Raw genomic sequence first — 25,033 nt, 5'->3', positions numbered from 1 at the left:
TCCGTCAACTCTTTTCTCTGCCACTTTTAAACAACCTTCACACCTCCTGGCAAATGAAACTACAGATTGAATATGAAATGGGGGACTGGACAAATCTTCTAGAGGCCCACGACCACAAAGAGAGTAAGGCCCGTATAAAATTCTGCCTTTTACAATGCTCCATGATTGGTACTGGACACCTGTGAAACTGAGGGTGGAGGGCCTCCTGCCCCACGTGGCCTGTTGGCATTGCCCTATGCCCATTATGATCTCTTGCACATTATATGCAACTGCCCCTCCATTCAGTTCTCAGTTCTACTAAGATGCTGTCGGAATAACGTTGCGAGAGACTCTACCACTCCAAAACCAACACCTCACCCCTTGATCTTCTTACATGATACAGCGGGGTCTACGGACTTAACTCACCTGCAGACCCACCTCCTACAGACAGCGCTCGCCATGGCCAATCTATGCACACTTCTACACTGCTGCTCCCCTACACCCCCTTCTCACGACGAGTGGCTCAGGGCAATGTATCAGACAACCTCACACGAACGCATCATCTTCAACCTCCAAGATAAAACTGAATATTTTCTTCAGACTTGGGTGCCCTTCCTCCAGGCAGAAGCGCACCAACCCTTAACCCCCTGCTCCCTGAGCCTACTTCCCCCACCCCGCCTTCAGTTACTTCACCTCACTGTACACTTCACACTTCATACTTTATATTCTATATATTCTTTCCATTTTCCACTCTACACCTTGCACTTTACATTTTGCACTTCAGACCTTACACTTTACAGTTTCCACTTTACACTTTCCATTTGCTCCTTTATCTTTTCCCACTTTACTCTTTATTACTTGCCACTTCCTCACTATAGCACTTTACTACCTTATTGCACTATCGCCTTACCACTTTACCACTTTATCACCATCTCATCATGTCAACTTTTCACCTTACGGCGTTGTCACGTTATCGCCTTGTCACTGTGTCCCTTTTTACCTCTTCACTCCCCCATTTGCTTCCCCACCTATCCCCCACCACCCCATTCTGATCATCTGAAATGGTCCAGTGATTGCCCGACTTACTACTGTTCACTGGCTTCTACCCACTAGCATGATCTGACACGCCTCTCGCATGGATACTGATCAGCCCAACCAGGATTCCCACCCCCTCATGGAATTCCTACTCCTGGTTCTGCCTTGATCGTCGTCTTACTTGGTGCATGGAACCATCACCTCCCTCCACCCCCACTCAAAGTACAACGACAACCACAATGTCTTATGATTATGTATGTGCCATGAACGTGTAATATTGATTTCTCCCATTTAACCACAACTGTTCCCCCCATGCAGTGTACTGTGTTTTCAATCAATAAAGAATAGCAAAACAAAAACAAAAATGCTAAAGTAGGAAAAAAGTGAGTTTTTCAGAAAATAATTTGAAGGAATAATGAATGAGGAAAGTAGTAAATTTTATATATTTTTTTTGTGTATGCACATTTTTCAAATAAGTACAGGGAAACCTCTTTTTGAGCGGTCCAAATATCTGTGAGCTAGTCTTGAGAACTGGACTTATCTAACCTGCAAACGCTAATCAGCCGCCTTCTCAAGGCTCTGAAATGAACACTGAATAAGACGTAAGGAAAACTCTATGTCGCATATCCACCTATGCCCACCCCTCACCAGAATCTCTTACTGTCCAACATTCATAACTACTTAATTTACGCAAAACATGTGGGCAACCCAGACAGTTAAATCTGTTTCATGGCCTTAGCCCACGTTGTACACCCAAACACCTCAATATCTGAATTAACCTATTAATAATTATCGTGTCTTTCCCATATGCCTATCACACACCCATTCACATAGAGTTCCTAAGAAGATGATTCCAAACAATAGTGACCGCCAGAAAATTTGACTAATATGTTCTGAAAAAACATAATGGTGAGTGTAAAAGTGCTTCAAACATCGCTATAGCAACACTGAACCTACTCCAAACAGAAGAGTGAAACTTATCACAAATGCATAGACCTGATGGCACAGGTGGCTGGTGTTAAAGGGAGTGAGGTGCGTCAACCTTCCACCAGGATAGAAAAAGATGAAAAGACCGAGAAGCTGGAAATAAATTGCTTATGCTGCTCTGTGACGAACTGGTGGGAATCCTTGTTTTTTCCTGGGGAAAAAGGGTCAAGGGAATGTGACCTGAAGCCTCCTCAGCTTTGCACGTGTTAGCAGGTTGAAGTATTCCTCACCCTAGCGGCACATGCCAGGTCTGTGACGACAAATTGGGGGGCGTGGTGGGTTTTCATTTTAACAAACGAGTTTCCCTTCTGGGCTTTATTCACACAGCCCAAAGCAGGAATGAAACAGGGCCATTAGACTAAATGGCCGGCGGAAGAGCAAGCCTTTGCTAATAAGGAAGGAGTTGGTGTGTTTCTGATTTCTTTCTCTTCCTTTCCCTCCTAGCAGATGCAACAGTTGGTCAGGACTCAGGTGTGTTTGGGTGGCTGGGGCAGGGGGAAGGCAATAGCAACACTACAAATTTGTCGTAAAATCCGAGTGGTATGTGCATTCCGAGATGGTTGGCACCATCTATGATATCACCCCTCGTGGGGGTGCCCTGTTAGCTGGGCGATTTGATTTGTGACGTCTCCCTCGTCGTGGCCACCAACCACAGACGACACCACTATTGAACAAAAGCCATTCCATTAAAGAACATAATAACTTATCAGCTATTGTTGGGGAGCACACTTTTGTGGCAATGCTGTAGGAAAGTAGCCTCTTTCTACTGTGGTTGCCCCCACTTTTGGCCTGTTTGTGAGTGTGTGTCAGTGTGTTTTTTCTGTGTCACTGGGATCCTGCTAGCCAGGGCCCCAGTGCTCATAGATAAACACCTATATGTCAGTGTGTTTTGCCTGTCTCATTGGGATCCTGCTAGCCAGGACCCCAGTGCTCATAGTTTGTGGCCTAATGTCTATGCCTGTGTAATGCCTAACTGTATCACTGAGGCTCTGCTAACCAGAACCTCAGTGATTATGCTCTCTTTGCTTTTAAATTTGTCACTGTAGGCCAGTGACTTTATTTACCAATTTCAATTGGCACACCGGACCCCCCTTATAAGTCCCTAGTATATGGCACCTAGCTACCCAGGGCAATGTGGTTCCAGAAGACCCATATGGGCTGCAGCATTCCTTTTGCCACCCATAGGGAGCTCAGACAAACCCTTACATAGGACTGCCATTGCAGCCTGCGCGAAATAGTGCACATACTATTTCACAGCCATTATCATTGCACTTAAGTAACTTATAATTCACCTATATGTCTAACCTCCATTTGCTGAAGGTTAGGTGCAAAGTAATTAAGAGTGAGGGCACCCTTGCACTAGCAAAGGCACCCCCACATAGTTCAGGGCCATTTCCCCGGACTTTGTGAGTGCGGGGACGCCATTACACGTGTGCACTACATATAGGTCACTTACCTATATGTAGCTTCACAATAGTAACTCCGAATATGGCCATGTAACATGGAATCGTCCCCCCCATTCCAAATCGGACCCCCAGTACTGCCAAACCAGCTCTCTGAGGCTTGCACTGCATCTACAGCTGCTGCCACCTCACAGACAGGGTTCTGCCCCCCCCCTGGGCTCTGGGCAGCCCAGTCCCAGGAAGGCAGAACAAAGCATTTCCTCTGAGAGCAGGGTGTTACACCCTCTTCCTTTGGAAATAGGTGTTTCAGGATGAGGAGGGTTAGCCTCCCCCAGCCTCTGGAAGTGCTTTGAAGGGCACAGATGGTGCCCTCCTTGCATAAACCAGTCTATACCGGTTCAGCGACCCCTTCTCCCCTGCTCTAGCGGGAAACTGGACAAAGGAAAGGGGAGTGACCACTCCCCTGTCCATCACCACCCCAGGGGGAGTGCCCAGAGCTCCTCCAGTGTGTCCCAGACTTTAGCCATCTTGCTTTGCGAGGTGTGGGGGCACTCTGGAGGGCTCTGAGTGACCAGTGACAGCAGATGACGTCAGAGTCCCCTCCTGATAGGTCCATACCTGATAAGGTAGCCATTCCCCCACTCAGGGCTATTTAGGGTCTCTCCTGTGGGTTCTCTTCAGATTCTGCTTGCAAGTTTCCTTCAGGAATCCTCTGCAACAACTTGACTCTTCTGACTTTGGAACAACCGGAGCCTGCCCCAAGAAACGCTGTATCTGCAACAAAGTGTCTACAGGAGACACTTTTCTTCAGCAACCTCAGCTCCAAGTCAGCAACTGCAACAGTTTCTACGGTGTGCACGCTCTGGGGACTCCCTGCCTTCATCCTGCACCAGAAGGACCTGAAAACTCTCCTGTGGAGTGACAGAGTCATTCCCCTGCTCCAAGCAGGCACCTTCCAAGATGACGACCGGTACCCTGGGACTCCTCTCACAGCGACGAGTGTGCTCCTAAGGACACAGAGGGTGGACATCATCAACAGGTCCTGAGGTCCTGCTGATGCAATTTGAAGGAGGTAAGACCTTGTCTTACCCGAAAGCGACGTTACCCCTGTGTACTGCGCCTTCTTCGCCTCCTGAGGCCTCTGTGCACTCTTTGCAAAATTCCTCCATGCACAGCCTGGCCCAGATCCCCAGCAATCCATCCTGTGACACTCAACTCGCTGGGTTGTTCTCCGACGGCGTGGGACCTTTTTTTGTTGTGCTGCATCAACCGCGTTTTGCACCTCCTTTGATCCGGGGTCCTGCGGCTCCTGGGGGTGCTAGCTGGCATCCTGAGATCTCTCTGAAGTGCTGAGGGCCCCCTCTTCCTCCTCCCACAGCGTTGAGCCCCCCAGGTCCTTCCTTGGTCCATCCAGGGCCATTTTGATGCAAAACGCACTTTTGTCGTACCCAAGAATTGATAGCGCCTTTCAACACGAAATCTCGTCTGCAATGATCTTCACACTGTGAGAAAACTTTTGCATCATGCAGGAACCCGCTGGCATCGTCCTAGGGTGCATTTCTGCAGTCTTCGACTAACCAAGGACTCTTCTTTTGCACCCTCTTCTGGGTTGGCAGGGGCTCCTGTCCTTGTCCTTCCTGAAACTCCTTTCGACTTCTGGACTTGGTCCCCTTACTTTGCAGGTCTTCAGGTCCAATAATCCAGTAGTTGTTCTTTGCAGACTTGATAGGCTGCTGCAAAATCCCCAAAACGAGGTGTAGTGTGTCCTAAAGAAACTTGGAGTACTTTACTCCTGCTTTTCTGGGCTCTGGGGTGGGGTAATTTACTTACCTTTACTGTATTCTTACTCACCCAGCAATTCTGCGCACACTACACTTGTCTAGGGGGGAATTCGTGATTCGCATTCCACTTTCTCAGTATATGGTTTGTGTTGCCCCTAGAGATATTTTCTCCCATTGCATTCTATAGGATTTCATACTGTTTGCATTGTTCTATGACTATTTACTTGTCTAATTTTGGTGTCTAGTGTATATATTGTGTATAATACTTACCTCCAGAAGAAGTATTGTCTCCAAGATATTTTTGATAGTGTTTTACCCAAATAAATACCTTTATTTTTGGTAACACTGAGTATTGTCTTTACTTATGTATAAGTATTGTGTAACTATAAGTGGTATTGCATGAGCTTTGCATGTCTCCTAGTTCTGCCTAAGCTGCTCTGCTATAGCTACCTCTATCAGCCTAAGCTGCTAGAACACTACTACTCCACTAATAAGGGATAACTGGACCTGGTATAAAGTATAAGTACCCAAGGTACCCACTACAAACCAGGCCATCCTCCTACAAATGCACAGTCAGGGTGTCCCATGGCATGAGGGCCTTCTGTGTTTTGTTTAGCGCACCTTGGTGACAGGAGCTGCTGTTTTGTTTGGTTCCCCGCGAATCTAGGCCGAATTAATAATTATCTTTCTGGTTTGTTTATTAGGTGTTTTTACCATTATTCAGTACATTAGTTAATTGTCTGTTCATAATGTACTGTGCACCAAGGAGCATGCGAGCCGAGATGTACACACAGATAACAAAATCTTTAATTGCAGCGTTACAGGTTCTAAAAGTCTGAAATCAGGAACCATCTCCCCAGTGCTGTACAAAATAGGGGGAGGCAGGAGTTGTTTTTGGACAACCCTTTACATCTATTCTCAGGCAATAAAATTAACTAAGCTTGTAATCGCTGCCCACATACTGCAGGGACATCTTCTCTGGCTCTCCCACACAGCTCAGGAGAAAGAGTTGGACTCATGAAGAAGTTAGTAAATACGTCATGGATTTACGTGCGTCTTGTTTTCAAGGATGTCGATTTACCAGAATGCCAGCAAAGGAAGTGATTTCATGCACCTTTTGACCCAAGCGTACACGATTATAACAAAGCCTCTTCCAGGTTAATTAACGAGGTCGGAGGCATAGTATTTTTTTTATTTCTTTGAGAAACCAAAAGGATTCCTTATTTTGCCTTCCCGGCCGTTACACCAAGCAAGTGAAGTGAAATACTGCCTGGGCTGACTGCTCGAACTGTTTCCTCCTACTACCAGCCTGAGCCAGCAGCCACAACAGAGGACGGACTCTGAGTTCACAGAGAAGTTGCGTACAGAAACTTCACACTCCAAACCTCAGCTCCACAGTCAGTTTGGCCTTTGTCTCCCGTTCCATGTTGGCTGCACATGCATAGAACAACAGTCACTCTTGCTAATTACCCACTAGCTTATTTATGAGAGACATGTGATTAAACCATGCTTTCCCCTTGACCAAAATATGTAATCTTTTTCCCATTAACCAAACTGTGTAATCCTAGGTAAATATTTCTCCTTCAAATGCTTGACTTCAGAATATGAACTGTGCAAAAACGCTTTAAAGGAGACAGTATGTAAAATGCAATAGAGTAGAAGGTCAGAGCTATAGTCTACCAGGTCAGAGTTTATACCATGTGCTCAGTGCCCGCAGGTGTGCCTGGATGTTTACATAACATGTGTACACAGGGTTTGGTATATATAAATAAACATAGAGGTTTTTCTGCATGGGTACTAGTATTTTTAACAGTTTCTTATAGTCTCAATATATATAGCTCTATATAGATATGAACATATGAAATCCATATACTGAGTTTGTACGCAAGTCCCTTCGGTTCTAAGATTTCTGCCCTACTACTTTTAGAAAGCACCAGCCGCCAGTGCTTGATGGTGACCATTCCTTTAGCTGAACAACATATCTTCAAGAGGGGTGCAAGCACTGTGACAACAACGTGCCACATAATCAAGAAAACAGTGGGGCATATTTATACTCCGTTTGCGCCGAATTTGCGTCGTTTATTTCGACGCAAATTCGACGCAAAACTAACTCCATATTTATACTTTGGCGTTAGACACGTCTAGCGCCAAAGTTCATGGAGTTAGCGTCATTTTTTGGCGTGAACACCTTCCTTGCGTTAATGATATGCAAGGGAGGCGTTCCCGTCTTAAAAAATGACTCCCAGGCATGTGCGTGGTATTTATACTCCCGGGCAAAAATGACGCCCGGGAGTGGGCGGGGCAAAAAAACCCGCATTTGCGCCTCTTTTTAACGCTTTGGTCAGGGCAGGCGTTAAGGGACCTGTGGGCTCAGAATGAGCCCAGAGGTGCCCTCCCCTGCCCCCAGGGACACCCCCTGCCACCCTTGCCCACCCCAGGAGGACACCCAAGGATGGAGGGACCCATCTCAGGGAAGAAAAGGTAAGTTGTGGTAAGTATTATTTTTTTTTTTTTTGGTGGCTTAGGGGGGCCTGATTTGTGCCCCCCTACATGCCACTATGCCCAATGACCATGCCCAGGGGACATAAGTCCCCTGGGCATGGCCATTGGGCAAGGGGGCATGACTCCTGTCTTTGCTAAGACAGGAGTCATGTTGATGGGGGATGGGCGCCAAAAAAAAATGGCGCAAATCGGGTTAAGACGATTTTTTTGCCTCAACCTGACTTGCCCCATTTTGAGACGCTCATACGCCATTTTCCCCTACGCCGGCGCTGCCTGGTGTACGGGTTTTTTTTTCACGCACACCAGACAGCGCCGGTCGGCTAACGCCGGCTAACGCCATTCAATAAATACGGCGCCCGCATGGCGCTTCAGAATGGCGTTAGCCGGCGCTAATTTTTTTGACGCTAAACTGCGTTAGCGCAGTTTAGCGTCAAAAAGTATAAATACGGGCCAGTGTGTCTAGGAGCCACGTATATTGCTTCAAATCCTGGGGTCCAGTAAACCCTTATATTACAAAAAAAATATTAAAGAGGAACACAGTGGGAGCACATTCAGTCTCTGGCAGCGCACTATACTTGCAAGTAGTCAGTGTGCCTGTATCATGTAGCCCTCCTTGGTTGCACACACTGTGAGAAGAGGGCGAGTGTTATTAAGCAACCAGTGTTTGTTCACTACCACTTATTAGATAGGATCCTGTGACGTTTGTTCTAGGTAGTAAAACAACCATTTTCAGAGCCAATAGGTCTTGCTTATACAAGAGCTATTGGCTTTGGCAGTGTGGTTTGCCATGTTTTACACCAGTGTGGTTGCTGTTCGGCATGGCTAAATGTTGATGGCGTGGAGTGTTAGAGTGGAGTAGGGGAGTAGAGTGTTTCAGAGTGGATTTGTTGGAATGTCATAGAGTGGAGTAGGAGGAGTAGAGTGCAATAGAGTTGAGTAGAGGGGAGCAGAGTTCAGTGGCAGAGAATGTTGTGGAGTGGGGTGGAACAAGTTGGAGTGAGTTGGAGTGGATTGAGGTAGTGGGGTGGATTGGATTGGAGTAGAGTGGAGTGAATTGGATTGGGGTAGGGTGGGTTGGATTGGTGTAGGGTAGATTGGATTGGAGTGGGATGGGATGGATTTAAATGGGGTGAGGTGGATGGGATTGGGGTGGGTTCAATGGGGTGGATTAGATTAGATTGGGGTGAGTGGTTTGGATTGGAGTGATATGGCTGGGGTGGGGTGGATTGGATTGGAGTTGGGTGGCTTAGATTGGGCTGTAGGGGTTGGACTGGATTGGACAGGAGTGGGGTGGATAGGATTGGAGTGGGGTGGATTGGACTGGAGTGGGGTGGATTGGACTGGAGTAGGGTAGATTGTTTTGGAGTGGGTGCATTGGAGTGGAGTGAATTGGATTGGAGTGCGGTGGATTGGAGTCGGGTAGGCTGGGTGGATTGGATTGGAGTGAACTGGGATGGAGTGGAGTGGATTGGGGTAGAGTGGGGTGGATTATAGTGGGGTGGAGTGGATTGAAATGGGATGGGTGGAGGTGGACTAGTGGGGGTGGATTGGATTGGGATGGGGTTGATTTGGATGGGGTGGAGTGGATTGGAGTGGGGTAGATTGGAGTGGGGTAGATTGGAGTGGGGTAGATTGGAGTGGGGTGGATTGCATTGAAGTGAGGTAGATTGGATTGGACTGGGGTGAATAGGAGTGGGTCAGATTAGAATGGTGTGGTTTGTGAGGATTGGAGTGGATTGGATTGTGGTGAGTGGTTTGGAGTGAAGTGGGCTGGATTGGTGTCGGGTGGATTGTAGTGGGGCGGATTGGAATAGGGTGGATTGGGGAGTAATGCACGATTATATGTGAAAGCATCATTACAGAAATTACATATAATAAAGAAACAGTGTTGCTTTGCTATATTTCGAACAAGTTAATAGTCAGCCCATGAGCAAAAATAAAACAAAAAACATGAGTGGAAAGTGAGAAAAGTCGACTTGGCAAAATAAAAGAAAGTTAGCTTTAAAAAATAAAACTTTGCAATTTTGTTTGTCCTGTTGGGTACATTTTTGCCAGTCACAAGCCTTCTGTTTGCAGGGCACTAGAAGGTAAAACATAACAAAAAAAATAGTACCTCTATCACGTCAGGAGCAGTGGAGGGGCACATATTAAGTTGAATCAATCAATGTTTGGTCCCTGCTCCACAAAGAGGAACGGAAATAATGCCAGGCCTGCCTTAACTTTGACGAATTATGAGGATGTAAAGAAGAGTACCATGCAAATCATCAAATGGTGAGTGACAGGTGGGTTCCAAGCCCTTTACTCTACACAACAGAATCTTGCAAGCGAGGCACATGCGCTAGTACATGCACTCTCAGACTCAACCCTAAAAATGCTGCTCCACTGGGAGCAGAAACAAAGAATCGTTTTGCAAGGGCACATATGGAGTTAGCAGCGATCTCCACGTTTTGTAAATGATCCTGTGTTGTAACTGTAAGCTTGAAGACGTTGGATTGTTCCTTGAATGCAATACCAACACAGCCCCAGTCAGGCCCGGCTTTAGGGTGGTGCAGCGGTGCAGCCACACCAGGTTCTGACCTGGATTGGGGGGTGCTGACATCGGGGGTTGCCGTGTACAGCAATAACTCACGAAACTTGAGATTTAAAGGCACCTGCTGAAAAGTTCCTTGTGAGTCCAGCCTTCAGGAAGCAATTAAAATGTGAAGCTAACTCTTGAGATTAATGTTCCTGATAAAGAGAAAGTTGGAGTTTTGTCCAGTGGCAGCTTTGACTCACCATAAAGTAGGGTAAAGGGTTAATATGCCTGCTGCAAAGAACAGAACTTTATTTTATGTTGATAGTTGAGTGGTTTAGTAAAGTCAGCCTTTACAAGTGATTTTAAACAAATAAATGTATGTGAAAGGGGGGCTATTGTAGACATGAGGGGCACTTTTGCCGAGTGGTAGTGAGTGAATCTGAGGAGGTGGTCATGGGGGGGGGTGCCAAAAAAGACTGTTGCACAGGGCGCCACAAGCGCTAAAGCTGGCCCTGGCCCCAGTTGCTCCACAGCAGTCCCAAACCATGCTCCCAAGTGCCTAGAATGCAGTTGCATGGACAGTGATGAACTACTAGCCAAGAACTCATAACGCAGGCTGTTTGATTTCACACCGGATGCTGCTTTACGATTTTAGGGCCAGACACTTTCTTCACTTTTCACAGGTTTAGAGGAAATGATGTGTGGCATGAAAACACATACAGTCTTGATATTGGACAAGAAGCATTTATAATTTGGTATGAGCATTATCTATTGGACTGAACTTCAAGAAATTGTTGGGGCATACATTGTGCTGTTATTAACATGATTCAAATCTGTATACTCACATATGTCAGTAATTATATTAAATTTGATGCCGACTTTCATATGTGAGGTTGGGTCACTTTATTTGTAAAAAAACATTTTTGTATGGCTTTCTGCAACTTGATTGTTAGAAATGGGGTATTTTGTTGACAGTCAGGTTACCCCCTGTCCAAGCAAGGATCCTCACTCTAGTCACGGTAAAGGAGAATCACACTCAGTCAGCCTCCTCTCACCCCCTTGGTAGCTTGGCACGTGTAGGTAGGCTTAACTCAGAGATAATGTGTAAAGTATTTGTACCAACACACACAGTAATACAGTAAAAACAGTTCAAAATGACTCAACACAAGGTTATAAAAATAGCTCATATTTATCTGAGTATACAAAACAAGACCAAAAACAACAAAAATCCGACATACACAAGTCAAGTTATGAATTTTTAAAGATTAAACACAAAAATAATGCTTAGAAGCCAAAATGCTTTGATTAGGTGATGTCAAGATGTCATGACTGGGTCATTCCCAACAATCGGATGCCAATGGCGCCAGTCATGGAGTTACAGAGACCGCCAGGTACAGTACCTTGTGAAAATGAGAAAACAAAGCCGGTGCATGGAGTCAGGGATCGCAGGATTGCGGCATTGCTAGAGCCGAGGCGGCGTCGGTTCTGGTGCTACGGAGCGAAGGAGAGGAGGCATCACAAAGAGGCGTAGGGTCCTTGCCTCGGAGCGTTAGAGGTGAGACAGTGTTGGTGCAAAACATTTGATCCGCGCATTTCCAGCGGAGTCGATATCCAACGGTCACGGCACGGTATGGCATCTTTCCAGGAGTCGCAGACTTTAGCAGTGCTGCAGCAGCATCAGGCCTGTTGGGTCATTGCCCTCCAGCGAAGACCACGGCTTCAGTTGCAAGCAGCGTCATGGGATTCGGCAGCGGCGCCGGTCCAGAGTCGTCCGAAGTTGGATTTCTTAGATTTTCTTGATGTTTCCACCAGCTTCTCCTTTCAAGAGCCCAGAGACTGGATTAGTCACCTCTTGGCAGGGCAGGAATCTTAGCAGAGAGTCCAGGTTCTGGCAGATGGAGTCTTTGATGGCCCTGAGACTTCAGAACAGGGGTCAAGCTCAGTCTAAGCCCTTGGAGATTCTCCTCAAGCAGGAATATACCACAACATCTAGTCTTTGTCTCCTTTCACAGGCAGAAGCAGCAACTGCAGGATAGCCCAACAAAGCACCGTCACAGGCCAGGGCAGCACTTCTCCTCAGCTGTTCAGCTCTTCACCAGGCAGAGGTTCCTCTTGGTTCCAGAAGTGATCTAAAATCTGGGGTTTTGGGTCCAGTACTTATACCCCTTTCTGCCTTTGAAGTAGGCAAACTTGAAAGGAAAGTCTCTGTTGTTCACAAGACCCTGCCTTTCCCAGGCCAGGCCCCAGGCAAACGCCAGGGGGTTGTAGACTGCATTGTGTGAGGGCAGGCACAGCCCATTCAGGTGTAAGTGACCACTCCTCCCTCCACTCTAGCACATCAGGATATGCAGGCTACACCCCAGGACCCTTAGTGTAACTGTCTAGTGGAGATGCACAAACAGCCCAACTGTCAAACTGACCCAGACAGGGAATCCACAAACAGGCAGAGTCACAGAATGGTTTAAGCAAGAAAATGCCTACTTTCTAAAAGTGGCATTTTCAAACCCACAATCTAAAAACCAAATTCACTAAAAGATGTATTTTTAAATTGTGAGTTCAGAGACCCCAAACTCCCTATTTCTATCTGCTCTCAAAGGGAATCTGCACTTTAATAATACTTAATAGCAGCCCCCATATTAACCTATGAGAGAGATAGGCCTTGCACAGTGAAAAACTAATTTGGCAGTATTTCACTGTTAGGACTTGTAAAACACATCAGTACATGTTCCACCTTTAACATACACTGCATCCTGCCCATGGGGCTACCCAGGGCCTACCTGAGGGGGTGCCTTACAAGTAGGAAAAGGGAAGGTGTAGGTCTAGCAAGTGGGGACACTTACCAAGTTGAACTGGCAGTTTAAAACTGAACCTACAGACACTGCAGTGGCAGGTTTGAGTCATGTTTACAGGGCTATTCATGTGGGTGGCACAACAAGTGCTGCAAGCCCACTAGTAACATTTGATGTACAGGCCCTGGGCACCTCTAGTGCACTTCACTAGGGACTTATTAGTAAATCAAATATGCCAATTATGGAAAAGCCAATACATACAATTTCACATAGGGAGCACTTGCACTTTAGCACTGGTCAGCAGTGGTAAAGTGCCCAGAGTAACAAAAACAGCAAAAACAGAGTCCAGCACACAGAAACAACCTGAGAAGTAGAGGCAAAAAGTTAGGGGAGACCACGCCAAGGATGCCAGGTCTAACATGGATCATCCGGGTGACCTATTGCACCTTGTAGAAATCTGAACACACCAGCTTTTTCCTGGTTTACGTGTTTGTTGCCTGCCATATTTTTTAGTAATGACCATAATTTAATTCAACATTAAACAAGTAACTGCCTGTATTTCACCGCACATAAACACTCAAAGCAGCTATGCCAGGAGGATTCAGAAATATGTGTCATTGACAGTAATATATCTCTTTCTTGTTTCTTTTCCCTTGTTTTGTTGGCAAAGGTATAATGAGGCCCAGACTTGTAATTTGCTTTCCTTCCATGCATTGCTGCTAATTGAAACAGAACAAGTCTGAAGTGTTCACATTTCATGCTAATTGATATAAATTATGGCTGCCACCAGAGAGAGAGGAACACCTCTGGTTGCAGAGTTGGCGTCGCTCTGCTGCCAGCTGAATTGCACCCAGAGTACTTGTTCATATTTCTTCAATTGCAGATGTATGCTTTACATAAATAATGCAGCCACACTTAGGTCGCCGAAATTGAATAATGCAATGCTCCATACGAATGGGTGAGGGCAGTTCTTAATAATTGTGTAGGTACCCGCCCATGGTGTTGATCAGAAGTCCACAGTCGGTGCTATTGTTATGTCAGCGTGCCGAATAAAAAACACCATGTAATCTTGATTTCACCTCATTTCTCGTTAATCCACCACCATACACTCCCTGGTCCTCTGTCTCACTATTGCATCTTGCAGCTTTCTCCCTTTGTCATCATTTTTAATTCTGTATCTTCCTCTTTCTTTCTCCCTTGTGTGTTTTTACCGCTTGCTTTGGTCTAAGTCCGAAGAAGAAAAACAAGTGCTGGTTCACAAAAAGGAGTGCCGTGAAGGCCCCATATGCACCAAACAGTTCAAGTTAAGCACCGGGTGAGATCAGGTCTCGCATCTGGGAACTTTATCTCATGCAGTTGCCTTGAGTAAGGGCCAGTTTGGTTTGCCACTCCTTCGCAGTGCAGTCAGATTGTGTTAGGAAGAATTCCAACAGTGCTGAGGGAACATGCAAACTCCCTTTAATGAATGGAATATACATTGACACATCAAAACATAAGGGGTCATTCCGACCCTGGCGGTCCAAGACTGCCTGGGCCGGGGACCACGAAAGCACCGCCAACAGGCTGGCGGTGCTTCCCAGCCCATTCTGACCGCGGCGGTAAAGCCGCGGTCAGAAAAGGGAATCCGGCTGTTTCCCGCCGGATTTCCCCTGCATGGGCTGAATCTCCATGGCATGGAGATTCCGACCCCCTTCCCGCCACCCTGTTTCTGGCGGTTTTTACAGCCAGGAACAGGATGGTGGGAACGGGTGTCGTGGGGCCCCTGGGGGCCCCTGCATTGCCCATGCCACTGGCATGGGCAGTGCAGGGGCCCCCTAACAGGGCCCCATAAAGATTTTCACTGTCTGCATTGCAGACAGTGAAAATCGCGACGGGTGCAACTGCACCTGTCGCACCCCTGCAACTCCATTCCTTTGGCGGGCACCCGCCGGCCCAGCGGGAAAGCCAGAATGGCCGCCGCGGTCTTTCAGCGGCCTGATTTTGGCGGGCAGCGCCCGCCAAAGTCAGAATGAGGGCCATAGTCTGTTTCCAAACCTCCTGAAGGTTTGAATGTGTTTCAGTATTTTTACAAAGACTCCTAGCTGTGACTGTAGGATGTGCTTATCGTTCGGACATGTGACTCCTGATTCCAGAATGCAAGTGGGCAAATGGCATGACACAAAACACCCATGGCATGACCCAAAACACACAACTGAGTCACAAAGTCAGTGTAGATCACCAGGATTTGATGCAAGATATAATTAGTCACCAAGGCCTGATTTTGAGTTTGACCAATGGCATGCTCCTTTACAAATGTGATGGATGTCCCATCTGCTGTATTACAAGGGTCATTGAATATAATGAACGTGTTATATGGTGGATGGGATATCTGTCACGTTTGTGGTGGAGTATCCCATACTCCATACTCTAAATTGGAGCCCAGGTTTACATTTTTTAAATGCCTTGAGTTCAGGGGCTGTGGGGCCACAGCCAGGGGGTCTGGGACCTTTTGGCTCTACTGTTCTGAGTCTGCACTATTATGGCTGTGCAAATTGGGCCAAGTACACCCCTTTCAGCTCTTGACTCCTAGTGGTAGCAATGGTGAGCAGTCACTGGCTACTCAGAGAGGTTAGTGTGGGGGTACACAGGCCCAGCACTCAATACTAACCCAGCAGCACTATACTATTACTGTCCAGCTATCAGTCGCTGTGGGGCCTCCCAGAGTGAAGGCAGTTCATCAGTTCTCTTTTCCAGGTCTGAGGTTCCAGTGATGTACCTCTAGGCGCAACTGGGAGCACAACAACAGCCTGCGCTGGGGTCTTCACCGCCTTGGTTGACATGTGGTGTGGAGGTAGTTCAGCAGTCCTCATCTCCAGATGCGGGGTTCCGGCACTGATGGAATACTTCTAGGAACTGTTGGGAGCACACTAGCAGTGAGCTGATTAGGTGTTAGGGGCTTCAGTACCTCGATTGCTAAGCAGTACTTTGGGACATCGTGTCTCGAGGCAATAGCCTTCATCTTCAGAGCAGCGTAGAGCTCTTGGCACACTTAAGTGTCACTGTCAGGCTAGCCACTTACTGTGGGTACCTAGGGCAGGTACCACAGGTTTGCAGGCTTCACTTTTGTTTCAACCTGAATTGGCAATACTACGGTCACTCCCTGTGGGATGACAGCCACTCAGTGGATACCACAAGCAAATATTGATCCCAGCTTCTGTCAGGCTAACAGATCGGGCACACTTTCCCAAGTGCCACGGTGGTGATGACAGGGAAGACAAAAGAGGCTGCTAGGGCATACTAAAAAATTGCAGCAGTTCTAGTAAGGATCTCTGAGACTGGTCTGCAAGGTCGATCATATCAGTTACGCAGTCAGGTCTCTGGTAGATGGACACTTGCACCAGGGTAAACTTCTCCTATCCCCTTCCCAATGGTCATCTGCACCTGCAGACTGGGTTTGCTCTTTCCTTTTTGGTCTAGTAGGACACCTTGGGTTCCTAGGATAGGTCAGACAGTTCTTCCTCCAGACTGGACTGCCAAGTGTCAGGCAGGCAGGTGCCCTGCTTGTGCAGTAGTCCTCTTGGTATAATATGGAGAAACCTCCCTGGTCAGAGAGAATTTGGAACTGGAAAAATAAGTTGATGTGCAACTCCAATTTGTAATGAGCAGACAGGGACAGTGGATTCTGTTTGTCTTTTCAGAACCGGTTTGGGCAGGCACCCATTTGATGTGCTCTTCTCTGGCTGCCCCCCAGGCTTAGCCTTTGCCTTGAGTGATACTCTTCACATCAGGATTGTCTCAAGGCGGAGCACCCGTATCAGAACACAAAGAAATGTGAGGAGCCTGCACAGGACTATCAACTTCGGGAATTAGCATAAAATGTTTCTATTGACTTACGGGGAGGACCCTCAGAATGCAATTTAAGTTTCAGTTTGTCCAGTAGGTTTCTGAAAAAAACATCCACCTTATAGTACATTAGTTAAAAACAATAACAGGAAACTAAGTCACAGTCTGTAATCCCTATAAATCAACCGACAAAAATGAAGTAAACATTGTCTTTTTAAACGTTAAGCACAAAATACACTTTCAAAATAGTTTGATGCACACTTCGTTTTGGCCTCCACTAACAACGATTTTTTGTAATGCTGCCTAATTTCTAACCTTTCAAAACTGATTTCATATATTGATTCTTTTCATTCACCTTTGCTTTATTCTTGGTACATTAAGAGGTGCCTGACTCTACCTTATGTTTATTTTCTACTTTTCTTTTTAGCTTATTTGAGATTGTCTCCCATTATATTTACTTTCTTTGTGTTAGTCATATTTTCCTTACTCCATTTTGCCCCTCCCTGTTTGGTGAAATCATTGTGGATTGTGACTACTGCACTGTTTGCATTCTGATTTTGCCAAAAGCCTCAGGGTGTGTGCTATAAAAATTTGGTTGTGGCTTGTGCTGAGGGCACTAACAAGGGAAACATATCTAGCCACCTTTGGCATGGACTAAGCACAAGGTACATATTTTCTCTCTCATACCTTGATCTCATAATACTCTTGAGCTTTTTTCTTGTATTATGGATAGCTCCTTAAAATTAATCTAAGAATTCATTGTTATGATGGAGGGCCACAGGGGACTGGACTGGTGAACTGGTTGTGGGGTTAAATTCAGGTGTCAATTCATCTCAGGTGGTAAACATGGGTGAAAATCCCAATATAGATAACTTTGCCAATTCCTATGCCTCTGGATGGACGTGTGTCTCGAACCTGCTGTACAATGGAACTCAAGCCAGCCTCATCTCACCGATGAGGCCCAAAAAGGCTGATACTGGTCTGGGATTGCTTATGTTCCCGACCCATTGACAAGGTTGTTGTCTATTAGGGCACTAATGAACTAAAAAAGATGGTTTTGACTACCCTTATTGTATAATTAACCCAGGCTAATGGAAACATGTCTAGCCATCACATTTGTGGTGTTATGTTGAAGCAATGGTAATGACAAAGTAGCAGTCATGTCAATGTGACAGCCATGTAGATGTGTTGGCCGGTAATATAGTGATATTAAACCCATCCGCAACTCTTGAGCTGGTGTTGGTGTTAAAATACGTGTTTAGCACTTTCTATAGCAATGGAGGGAATGATAAGTGTGTATTAAAGAAAATGGAAAGGAACTCCTCCCAGTTCTGGTTTAATATTTTCTTTACTCCTGAAGCTCTTTGCATTCACAGTAATCCACATAGGGTCCTTTTCTTAACAATAAAACAATTTTGAAGTAATTAAAGAAATTGCTACATTTACATCCAAAACTCTGATACATCCACCTTATGCTCAATCGTCAAGTGTTTTTACAATTCGGAAACAATGTATGTACAGTTCTAACATAGTTTATGCTGTGAACAAATACACACAAAAAACTTTTTTATATTTAAAATATAACATAAGTATTGTATTTGTTCCAGCAGGGTGGTCATTCAACTGCTTACCCTTTTTGTCAGTATATCATCCCCTTCATTTTAAACAACATGGGTGCATAATACGGAACACGGCAAGTTTGATATCAAGGTATCCCGAGATTAGGGGCAACCATTCATTTGTGAGAGCCATGGAGGAGTGAATTCCAACTGGCTGATAGAACTAATTTTGGAATATCTTTTGGCAACATCATCATAAGATTGTCAGTATGTGTTGAACCTCTTTCATTTGTCTTTACTGAGGTCTTCATCAGGACCGACACGACAGTGGTAGTGGCTTGTGGTACAAGAAGGGCCATAAATGAATGACTGCAGCTTTTTTTGTGATTTAAGTGCTCTGTAGCAGAGAAGCTACCATGCAAGACCTACGACTCCAGTTATCTTGTGACTAGTTATGGCGTCAAATTACATTGGAAGTTTGTGTAGTTTGAGGTATACAGGACATGCCTGTCAGGTAGCATTGCAGAATGCAGTGCTTTGAAGATTGTTGGCTGATTAATAGTTCATGTTCGCATTTGGGTTTGAACTCCGGGTGACCAGTGTATAAACTGTCATCGTTATCAGTAATTGTAGCTAAGGGTGCAAGAGCTCATTGAGAGTATATTTATCATCTAATAATGTATAACGGATCCTCCTCATGCGGGCTAGAGAGCATATCACTGTGGTCACAGTATTCAGGGATAGCAGCTCTGGGATTATGAATGCAGCTGTACTATTTGTGTAACATAGGTGGAGTTTCAAGGACATTTGCACCTTAATATATAAATGTACTGTCACTCTGGACATGAGTTACATCTTTAGTAACGCTGTCTTGAAATACATTTGACATTTATCTCGCTGATGCTCAGGGAGGGGACATATACGTTTAACCGTTTGAACAAGAGAGGGTTACAGAGGGCTGTTGCTGCCCCCATTTTGTTAGGTGAAGGCTCTCAGCTTTTAGTCTGTTGAGGTGAGGTAGAGGGGGATCTGAAGGAGCGTGAACACACGGTTTGCCAACAATTGAAATGCTACATTGTGGCTCTAGGTTAACGTCCCACTGTGTCTGTCACCATAGATGGTCTTTATAAGATAGGAACAGTCTTCTATGGTAGTCTTAAAGTGCCAACTGTAACATTGCAGAGAACTGCCATTTTTCCAAAGCATGCCTGTTCCCACTGTCACTTCATGCACACTCTCACAGGCCTGCCTGTCTCTCATTTGCGGGTCTACAAAACTGAATTTGCTCTCTCCTAACATTACACCAACCTCATTTATATAGTGTATCACATCTTTTGCAGAAACCTAAAAAGCACAATACAAAAAATTGCATTACATTTCTGTGTAGTAAAATTCCAGAATCTGTGGGGATCTACAAATTTCCTCCACCCAGTGTACTAATGTCTCCCAATATAAAAGGTATCACACGTGTAAGGGGAGCCTGGCACCCTCAGTAGGAAAGGGCCCTAAATGCAACATGGGCACATCAACGTTTTCCACTCAAAACCACCTCTTTTTTTTGCAGTTTGGTTAGCTGTATATTCTGGGCCCTAGTTCTGCCAGCACCAACCAAACCTAGGAATTTCTGAAAACTAGACACCCAGGGGAGTCCAAGGTGATACGACTTGCTTGGAGATCTTGAGCTTTTCTTACCCAGAAGCCCTTGCAAATCTCAAACGTTGGTTAAAAACACATTTCCTCACATTTCTGGATAGTTTCAGAATCTGCAGGAGTCCAAAAACCTCCTTCCAACCAGCCTTTCCACATGTCTTCCGATACAATGGTACTTCACTTGCGTGGGAGGGGGCCAGCATCCGTGATAGGAAAGGGCAGTGCATTACTTGTTAAAAAAAGAGTGCCGATGCCACGACCATGCTCAGCAGCGTGGGGCCACTGTAACTGAAGATCTGCACACAATATAAAGCCTACTTAATCCTAAATCCACCTTCTGCCTCTTTAATCTGCTACTAGAAAAGTTCTAACCCTCTATCATCCACATTCCTGAATTTTCTCATTATCACTGTTTTTTAATCTTACTCTTCCTCCAGCTTTCCATTTTGTGTATTCTTCCCTCTCTTGCTTTCGTAAATGCCTGATGTTAAAGAATAAGTGCCAATCCACAAAAGTGACACATCATTTTTTTCACTCAACCATGACCCATTTTTTTGCTTCTTGGGTATCTGTAAATTTTGGGCCCTAGCTCAGCCAGCACCCAGGGAAGACTACCAAATCCAGACATTTTTGATAATGCAATACTTTCTGGAGTTTAGGGTTGTGTAACTTGCATGGATCTCAGAAGAATGTCTTACCCAGAGGCCCTTGAAAAATGTAAAACTTTGGCTGAAAACACACATTTTCTTCACATTTCTTTAAAGGAAAGTTCCAAAATCTGCAGGGATTCTCAAATTTCCTGCCACCCAGTATTTCCACACTAGTGTGGTTGTGCTCTGTGCCGGCAATAGGAAAGGGCCCAAAACGCAACATGGACGCATCAAATTTTCCCACTCAAAACGGACCCTTCTTTGTAATTTGGGTAGGTGTGGATTTTGGGCCCTAGTTTATCTGGCAAACAGTGAAACCTGCCAAACATTGTCAAAACTAAACACCTGGAAGAGTCCAGGGTGGTTTGACATGTGTGTTTCTCAAAGGGTTTTCTTACCCAGAAAACACTTGCAAATGTCAGTTTTTTGCTAAAAGTGCATCTTTTTCTTCAGGGAGCCACAACATTTCTACCACCCCGCATTCCCCCACTTTTCCTGATAAAACCTCTACTTGGTGGGAGATTATTTTACAATCAACTAAGCAGTTCAGCATTTCCGGGATTTCAGTAGTTATAGAGAATGTTCTTATGCAAGTCCCAGGTAAGAGAGGATGCAGGGGATAGAGAAAAAGGAATATTTAGGCCCAGATATATCAATATTTTAGGCAGCACCATGCAGCAAGACAACTTACTGTGCTGCCTCAAATGTAGATGGGAAGAATGTGCCAACTCTATTGTCGCTCCTTGCACTGGCACACTCAGTGCAGTCTAGCGCCAACGCAGGCACCCTTGAGTCATGGTGCAAGAGTGCCTGTGTTGCAAGCAGGATTATTTTTGTGCTCGTAGGGAGGACACCTTTCTGCACAAAAACTATCCTAAGAGGCGTTTCCCTCTCTCTCTCTGTGCTGCAGAATGCAGCACACTTAGAAAGAGAAAAAAATAGGAGAAATAAAGATAATGATACTAATTTCTGTCCGTCATTGATTGCTTGCAGTGATGAATTTTATGTATTCTTAGATTCTCTGATAATTTACAGTCCATCAATCTTTTCATGACTGTTATGTGGGCATTTTCGCTCCAGGAATCAAACACTGCTATGTTTATAACAGATCAGTTTGTATCAGTCATTGTTAGACTTTTCATCCTTGGCGTGGTCTCCCTTAACTTTTTGCCTCTGTTCCCCAGGTTGTTGATGTGTGCTGGACTCTGATTTTGCTGTTTTTGTTACTCTGGGCACTTTACCACTGCTAACCAGTGCTAAAGTGCAAGTGCTCCTGTTTAAATTGTATGTAAGTGGTTCATCCATGATTGGCATATTTGAATTACTAGTAAGTCCCTAGTAATGTGCACTAGAGGTGCCAGGGCCTGTAAATCAAATGCTACTAGTGGGCCTGCAGCACTGGTTGTGCCACCCACATAAGTAGCTCTGTAATCATGTCTCAGACCTGCCCCTGCAGTGTCTGTATGTGTATTTTTACACTGTAAATTCGACTTGGCAAGTGTACCCACTTGCCAGGCCTAAACCTTCCCTTTCCTTACATGTAAGGCACCCCTAAGGTAGGCCCTAGGTAGCCCCAAGGGCAGGGTGCAGTGTATGGATAAGGTAGGACATATAGTAATGTGGTTTATATGTCCTGACAGTGAAATACTGCCAATTTCGTTTTCACTGTTGCAAGGTCTGTCTCTCTCTCATAGGATAATATGGGGGCTACCTTTAAATATGATTAAAGTGTAGATTCCCCTAGAGAGTAGATGGACATGTGGAGTTTGGGATCCCTGAGCTCACAATTTAAAAATACATCTTTTAGTAAAGTTGATTTTAAGATTGTGAGTTTGGAAATGCCACTTTTAGAAAGTGAGCATTTTCTTGCTTAAACCATTCTGTGACTCTGCCTTGTTTGTGGATTCCCTGTCTGGGTCAGTCTGACAGTTGGGTTGTTTTTCACCTCACACCAGACAGTGACACAAAGGGAGCTGGGGTGTAATCTGCATTCCTGATTAGCCATCTCTGCTAGGAGGGAGGGGTGGAGTGGTCACTCTCATCTGAAAGGACTGTGCCTGCCTCTGACAATGCTGTCTCCAACCCCCTGGTGTGTGTCTGAAGCCTTGCCTGGGCAAGGCAGGATTTCACAAGAAGGTGTGAGTCCCCTTTGAAGGAAGGTGACTTCAAAGACTAAAATGGGTATAAGAAGGGCACCCAAACTTACAAACTTCAGAAACACTTCTGGAATCAAGGGGAACCTCTGCCTGGAGAAGAGCTGATCGCTGAGGAACAAGTGCTGCCCTGCCTGTGACTGTGCTTTGTGGAGCTTTCCTGCAGTGCTGCTTCTGCCAGAGTAAGAGGGCAAAGACTGGACTTTGTGTGCCTTCCATCTTGAAGAAGAAATCTCCAAGGGCTTGATGTAGAGCTTGCCTCCTGTTATTGAAGTCTCAGGGATAGCAAAGACTTCTTCCTGCCAGCACCTGGAGTCTCTGGAGAGACCCCTACTCTGCTCTGTGGTGCCCTTCCAGTTCCTGGGACCCTGAAAGGAGAGGCTGGCAGCCTAAGGACAAAAATACACGCACCGAGCGCCGTGCGGAGAAAAGATCGACGCGAATCCGATCGCGGCTGAGAAAACGACGCGACGCCGGTTCCGCAGCTGAGAAACGACGCCGCAGGAAACGCGACCGAAAAACCGACGCCCGGAGCAGGAGAAACGACGCGCAGCATCGCTGACGGAGGCTGAGAGATCGCACCCTGCGCCGCGGGACTTTCGGATCGTCGTGTGGCTGGCTTTTTCAACGCGCACCGCCGTGCCGAGTTGTTTTCGACGCACACAGCCCGTGCGGGGTTATTTTTGACGCAAACCAGGTACATTTTCACGCTAGCAGCGCTAGTGTGGTGTTACAACTACCTAAAGACTCTTTTTATTTTAAACCTTTAAAAAATCATAACTTGACTTGTGTATGTTGGATTTTTGTCGTTTTGGTCTTGTTTTGTCTAGATAAATATTTCCTATTTTTCTAAACTGGTGTTGTGTCATTTTGTAGTGTTTTCATTAAGTTACTGTGTGTGTTGGTACAAATACTTTACGCCCAGCACTCTGAGGTTAAGCCTACTGCTCTGCCAAGCTACCAAGGGGGTAAGCAGGGGTTAGCTGAGGGTGATTCTCTTTTATCCTAACTAGAGTGAGGGTCCTTGCTTGAACAGGGGGTAACCTGACTGTCAACCAGAGACCCCATTTCTAACAGTCATCATAAAAAAAGCCTTTTCATATGCTTGTAAACAGGTTTTTCTTTCATTGTCAGGTTCCCACTCATGGTGAATTGGAGGAGTTGATATGCTCAGCTGTATCCAGTGCAGTAGACATTCCAGGTGAAAATGCTAGCCAAGCGAGCAGGTGTGCTTCTTCATGGAAGGAGGCTACAAACTTTCTTGTTCAATCAATCGACAAGCTTGAACTATATAAGCAGGTATTAACAATATTTATTATTATAAACTCATACTCCTTCAGCTGTACTGTTATTTAACTGTAAAATAAAAATAATATAAACATGTATATATATAAATATATATTACATAGTGGTGGTCGCCACTAGGTTGTTATAGTTAGGATTGTTTTTCCATTGGAAAATCTTTTTTTGTGTCACTAATAACTTTGACGCTGTTTGACAAATCTTCACAAGACTTTCCAAAAAGGCTGTACTTTTTTACTAGTTTGTGTATGCAAAGTTTCAGGGTGATCCGTTAAGCGGTGGTCAAGACAAAAGGGGGGGCCCAAAAATGCAAAATCCCCGTGCATTTACATTGACATCTTTAAGACGGGCTACTTCAAAAACTACTGAATGGAATTACACCAAAATTTGTCAGGAAGCTAGATCTTGGTGCACAAATGGTTCTTGGTGTAACTCCATTCAGTAGTTTTCAAGACATTAAGGGTCACAAATATATGTATATTTGGATGATTAGGTCTGTGAGAGGATCAATATACTCTTGCTGGACCATTATATTTAAAAAATGGAGCATTATGATTGGCCCAGGGAGCTTAATTTCTCTTGGGACATCTCTTTCTGCCGCTGTGTGGGGCGAGTGCTCTGATTGGCTGCCTGTAACATGAGAAAACTGTTTCTGGCAGCCATTAAAGATTTCGGGGACTTAGCCCCCTGTCTTTAACTTGTACAAAAAATAATATATGGAGGTAGGGAAGGGATGCCCTTCCCACCCTAGGCCCCATGGAAGACCGAGAGAGGCAAAACCTAAAAAGAATTCGGAGTCCTGTGGCGATCCAGCAGGACTCCAGTGGGATTGTGGCAATAAAACCCAAAAATGGCACAGAGGATGCATTGTTTATTTAAGGGGATGGAGACGCACGGCCCCATCCT

The 25,033-nt window shown here is 45.4% G+C and overlaps 1 protein-coding gene across 1 annotated transcript in view; it reads left to right on the top strand.

Moving 5' to 3' along the window:
• The window catches only part of ABCA13 (ATP binding cassette subfamily A member 13), a 2,435,905-nt gene that overhangs the window by 123,269 nt on the left and 2,287,603 nt on the right, over positions 1-25,033 (top strand). The window contains exon 5 of the mRNA XM_069216941.1: positions 23,960-24,124. Coding sequence (XP_069073042.1) covers positions 23,960-24,124 — 165 coding nt within the window. The remainder of the gene's footprint in view (positions 1-23,959; positions 24,125-25,033) is intronic.

This window comes from Pleurodeles waltl, chromosome 2_1, assembly GCF_031143425.1.
Source record: "Pleurodeles waltl isolate 20211129_DDA chromosome 2_1, aPleWal1.hap1.20221129, whole genome shotgun sequence".
NCBI lineage: Eukaryota > Metazoa > Chordata > Amphibia > Caudata > Salamandridae > Pleurodeles > Pleurodeles waltl.
The sequence above is the reverse complement of the archived record's forward strand: the minus strand, read 5'-3'. Positions and strand labels throughout refer to the sequence as shown.